The sequence below is a fragment of the Chelonoidis abingdonii genome, chromosome 3 (assembly GCF_003597395.2).
Source record: "Chelonoidis abingdonii isolate Lonesome George chromosome 3, CheloAbing_2.0, whole genome shotgun sequence".
Lineage (NCBI taxonomy): Eukaryota > Metazoa > Chordata > Testudines > Testudinidae > Chelonoidis > Chelonoidis abingdonii.
In genome coordinates, this window is record NC_133771.1 from 23195994 (window position 1) to 23201735 (window position 5742).

The 5742-nt window shown below is 42.6% G+C and overlaps 1 protein-coding gene across 1 annotated transcript; it reads left to right on the forward strand.

The window, feature by feature from the left end:
- TTC32 (tetratricopeptide repeat domain 32) lies at window positions 1-4898 on the forward strand. Its single transcript, XM_032774147.2, has 3 exons — window positions 1-256; window positions 1457-1623; window positions 3808-4898. Exons 1-3 carry the CDS (start codon window positions 108-110, stop codon window positions 3933-3935), a joined length of 444 nt encoding a protein of 147 aa, XP_032630038.1. The 5' UTR covers window positions 1-107; the 3' UTR covers window positions 3936-4898.
- Window positions 4899-5742: the final 844 nt, after the last annotated feature.

Consider the following 5742-nt stretch of genomic DNA (forward strand, 5'->3'; position numbering starts at 1 on the left):
TGTTGTGACGTCACGTCACCGGCTACGGAGTGCGGCCACCGTGGCGCGACCGACAGCGCCGAACTCTGGGGCGAGAGGGGCGGTTGCTGTGGTGATGTAACCTCGTGATGGAGCAGGAGGTGGCTCGCGAGACCCTGGATCTGCTGTCGGCAGCGCACGCGCAGTTCCGGGAGCAGCGATTCGGCGCTGCAGAGGAGCTGTACAGCGGCTTCATCGCGCAGTGCGAATGCTCCTCTGCCGGCCCCGCCCCCGCCAGGTGAGTCTCGAGAAGCTCGGGGGTGGGGCGGGGCCGGCGTTCCTGCGGAGGGAGGCGGGCAGGGCAGCAGGGGGCGCAGTTCCTGCACTCGAGGGAGTGGGCGGGGGGAGCTCTAACTCTCCGCGCGCTCAGCAGCCAATGGGATGGGCCGCGAGGCTGCGGCGGGCGGGGCGGGGCGGGGCTGGGAGTCACCTGCCTTGGGCGGGGCCGGAAGCGCGCCCAGGCTGGAGCTCCGCCCCCATGCCCTGTCCGGGGCCACCTGTGCTCCCCCCGCCCCAGGGCAGAGCCGCTGAGGGCCGCCAGGAGCCCGCCTGCTAGAGCGCAGGGCGCCCCCAGGGCAGGGGGAGTCGGGCTCTGCCCGGCGTTTGTAACCCGGGCCCCGAAAGGGGGACAAAGCGCAAACCGGACGGGACCTGAGCCGGGGGACTGGGGTGGAATCCAGAGCGGAGGTGTCTCTGAAAGGGATTGTTTGGGGGGAGGCTTGTGGCCTGTTACACAGGAGGCCAGACTGGATGATCACAGTTTACAGGCACCAGCTTCTTCCGGGCCCGAGGGTGTTGCACCCCCAGCTGTGCCCCAGACCCTGACCCCAGCCCACCTCTTCCTGCCCCTGCTCCACCCCAGCCCCTTCCTGCCCAGTTCCATGCCCCTCCCCTGAGTGTGTCTGTTCCTGCTCCCCCCCCCCCCCCAGCACCTCCTGGGGCTGCCAACAGCTGATCACAGCAAACAGGAGGGAGGGGGAGGAGTTGATCAGCAGCGCCACCAGCGGACAGATGCTGAGGGGGAGGCAGGAAGCTGGCTTCTTAATTTTTTTGCATGGGTACTCCAGTACTGGAGTACCTATGGAGTTGGGGCCTATGTCATAGTCGGCCCTCTGGCCTGGGTATGTGTGAGCATGTCTACACTTAAAACATTGCATTGTCGCAGCTGCAGCGCTTGAATTAAGATGCTCTATGCTGATGGGAGAGAGTTCTCCCATCGGTGTAGTTAATCCACCATCCCGAGAGGCAGTAGTTATTTGGCAGGAGAAGCTCTCCCGTCTGTATAGAACTGTCTACACAAGGGGTTAAGTCGGTTAACTACGTTGCTCAGTGGTGTGGACTTATCACACCCCTCAGCGATATACTGATATAGGTATATAATGTAGACCAGGCTTTTGACTCTTAAGTATTTAGTGCCCGCTCTCTCTTTTAAATCAAGGAAATGCCTCACCCACGATCTCGCCACTGCATTCAACAACAGGGGACAAATTAAGTACATGCGAGTTGACTTTTATGAAGCAATGGATGACTACTCATCAGCCATACAAACCCAACCTGATTTTGAAGTCCCATATTATAACAGAGGATTAATACTGTACAGGCTAGGTATGGAAAAAACATGGTTCATTTTCTAATTTAGTATGTTGCGTTTGCAGACTGCCTTGCACAATAGTACCCCATTCTTGGTTGGCCCTTAAGCACTACCATGATAAACATAATACTATTAATGTGGTGCAAACTTGGACCTGTATTACTCCAATTTCATGCCAGTGGAATTATACCACTATAAAATGGTGGGAAATCAGCCCTGTCCGAAGTAATTGATTTAAAAATAAACAGGCAACTTTTTTTTTTTTTTAACAGGTTTGTTTATATGATATTGGGATGCTGAACAAATTAAGAGAGCCACCAAATAAGTGGCGGCCTTTCATAATGTAACTTGATCTGTGTAAAAAGGCCTCCAGACTAATTTGTTTCTGTCATTTGGCTTTTTATTTGTGCTGGGTAAAGTTTTAGGGATAGAGTTGTTGGCCCTGATTCTGCTAAAATATTTTTTGCACCAGGGGAAATCCATTGCTTTCAATGGAGGTATTGCTGATAGACACCATGGTATACTATCAGATATAAAAAACACTTGAGTAATGTTATGTGTGAGAAACCAATAAAGGCAAGGAAATCATAAATTGAGGCTACTAGGCTGCTTTTCAGTTCTCTCTTCCATCATCCCATTTGGCCATTATCACTAGATGGTATAGCAGATGGTGTTGCAGCATTTGTTTGTAATCTTTTATTTAGGGATTGTATTAGGTGAACACCTGATAAACAAGAGCTGATTGATTTATTCTAACAATTTATGAGATTGGGAATAATTATCACCATTTTAAAGAGATTAAGGCCACAAGGAAATCAGTGGCATGCTAGGTAGAGAAACCAGATCCCCCGGAATCCTAGTTTGGTGTATTAACCACAAATCCATCCTTCCCATTATGTGATCTGTTTTTTGCAGATTGACTTGGATATAAGTATTTTGTGGATATGGCTATAAGTATTTTGTGTCATGCCAGATAGTATTAGGGGGTCAAGTGAGTGGTGAATCTTTTAAATCATAAAAAGAACAGGAGTGCTTGTGGCACCTTAGAGACTAACAAATTTATTTAAGCAATTTATAATGCTCAAATAAATTTGGTAGTCTCTAAGGTGCCACAAGTACTCCTGTTCTTTTTGTGGATACAGACTAACACGGCTGCCACTCTGAAACCTTTTCAATCATAGTGGATGTTTTTTGAAAATTTGTCCTCTGGGATATAACTTTTTTCTTCTTCTTCCTCAAAGCCCTGTCATAAAATGTAAGAAAACAGCACTTATTTGAGCCCTGATAGCTGAGCAAGGCACAACAGTAGCTATGACAGCATTCACGTTGACTTCAGTAAGCTTTGGATCAGGCCCTAAATCATCACAACAGAATTGGCTGCTGTGATTTGGACATTCATCAGAAAAGTAATTTGAAATCAGTTATGTGAAATTCTTCTGTCTGTTTTGTTCTCTTTTGGGAGTTAATACAGAAATAAATGTAGAGTGAAACTTCGATAACCCAAAGTCCGTCTTTCAGAATTAAATGATTGGTACCCCCTACTTAGCAAATATTTAACATTGATGTGCCGAAGCCTTCATTATATTATAACATTTGCTACAGTATGTCTGCTAATACATAATGTAGTTTAATTTAAATATAATTCATAAATGTAAAAGATCACAATACGCTTTTTATGTATTATCCTTGTTGTTTTTGTCAATTTACTCAGCAATTTTCAAAATTCCGTAATCTCCCAGTAAGTCTCACCATCATTCTTTAGTTTCATGAGTTCTATATCTTCTGTAAGTTTTCTGGTTTTGAAAACAATCTAAAATACTCATGTATATTCCTAAAAGGTGACAAAACTACTAACAGTGATTCTGCGGATGTGCATAGTGGTATTACTGTTGCATGTTTTATAATGAAATGGCATTAGCAGAACCATTATGCTTTAATATGAATAATTAGAGTACAGAGCCTGATCTCGAGAAGACAGAGAACCTCCTGTGAAGTACTAAACACCTTCAGCTCCCATTGTTTTCAAGTTGAGTTGATTGTGCTTAACACATTTCAGGATATGCCTTAGAATTTCTAGTATATGCAACGGAGAGTTTTGTTTGATAAAACCATCTTGAATCATTCTTCAGTTTTTGTTTGTGAAATAGTTTAGATGCAGAAACAAGTAATGCACATTTTTTCTCTTTTTGTTGTCACAGGATACTATGATGAGGCTTTGAAAGATTTCAAGAAAGTTTTAGCTTTAAACCCTGAGTTTGAAGATGCTTCCTTGAGTCTAAAACAGACTATTCTTGACAAAGAAGAAAAACAAAGGAGGACATATTAAAAATCTCACTAGCTCCATAAAAATGTTTTCTTGACCACTTAGTTGACTTGAGATTTTAGTCTTTGATGAATAAAATACAAGATTGTTTACATTTAACTTACCTTGCTCTGGGGAAAAGAATTTTTCTTAGTTTTAGATAAATAATCAAAGTAGGTATGTACTATAATTGCCAAGTAAACTATAGTTTTTGAACAGCTCTGTAATTGCAGTGTTGAACAAAAGCACAATGTTAAACCTGTCTACGATGCTGGCCATTCTGTGTTGAAATATTTTTTATAATATATACAAAGCTGGTGGAAGTTCAGTAACTACTACTAAAGTCTGATTGTTAAAGAAATGTTTATATGTACTCTTGCACAGATTTATTTAATAAGTCTTTAGTGGAGGAAATAGACAAATTATAGCAAGTTTCAGTACTTGAAATTAGGTGTTTAGTTGAAATAATTTTGTTAACATTGTTAAAACGGTTTTACAGTATGTTAGTTGGTTGGAATATAACATCTGCCTATTGATTTCCAATATGTCCATCACAAAGACAGTGGGCTATGGAGGGAGTTAAGATAAAGTTTATATTTTATTGTAATGATTGAGTGGATACTAAATGAGTATATTGTTTTGATTTCTGTATCATCTGCAGAAAGTCACAAGGATTGTAATTGTTTGAGTTGTTCATAGCAATTTTCCTTTTGGCATTTTTTTCTGTTTTATTGAAAAAATACAATTAATTTATTACATAAAACCCAGTGTGATCTAACTAGCCAGAAGGATAAGTGCAAACTGGTTCATCTTTTATTTCAGATTAGACTAGAGAAGCAGCAGCTCAAGTCAAGAACACTGTGTCTGTTATGCCATTGTGTTGTGCACAGGAATAAAGTTCTGGTTTTAAAAAAAAAAATGTTTTTAATTGCAAGCATGGCATCAACTTTTAATGTATTCCAAATAAATAAGACCACTTTAAGGTTCCTTTTATACTGTGTATTGCTTCATGGAAGATCTCACAGCTCCTTACAAATACAAGGCCATGTCACTGGAATGACTTGTGAGAGTCGGTGGGAAGTTCCACAGCACTACTTGGGTAAGTAAAGAGACTGGGGTTTAGCCTTTAAATTGCTTTGTGTTCTATCTACATTTACTGCTTTCATTACAGAATTCACTTACAACTCTGGGGTGAAACACCGCAACTGTTTTAATGAGCATGACACCCCCTATACACAATTTTGTGTAACCCTATCCTGCTTCCCAGACAATGGTTTTAGCCTTATGACACACCTGTTAGGTTGGTGGCATTGTTAGCCTTTTTTACAGGAGAAGCAGACATCCTGTGGCAATCGGGTCCAAATTTTCAAGAGTCCCAGCTTTGGTTTTCAAATGAAGATTCCTGCAGCCATTAGCTGTGTTCATTTCCCCATAAAAAGCGTATGTTTGGGAGGAATGCTTTCTGTCTACGGCACACTCACATTTCAGAACTCTGACAAAAAGTTACTGTGGTAAATGAGGGTGATACTGTTTTTATGAATAGTCTGTGTACCTCTGTTTAGGTGCTTCTATTATCCCCGTCTAAGTGGAATTGAATTTAAAAGAGTTATTAGGAAGAGCAAGCAGAAAACAAAACAGTGGTCAGACAAGACAGCTCTGGGCAAACAACTTCAAGTAACCAGTGACTGGGCCAAAAAATAAGGAAGATGCTCTTCCCAGGAATGAGACAGAAGTTACACAGCTGTCTTACTAAGACCAGAGCCTTCAAATCTGAAGTACCAAGCATGCCCTGGAGAAAGGAAGGGGTGAATGGTCAGCAGCTACTGGAGAG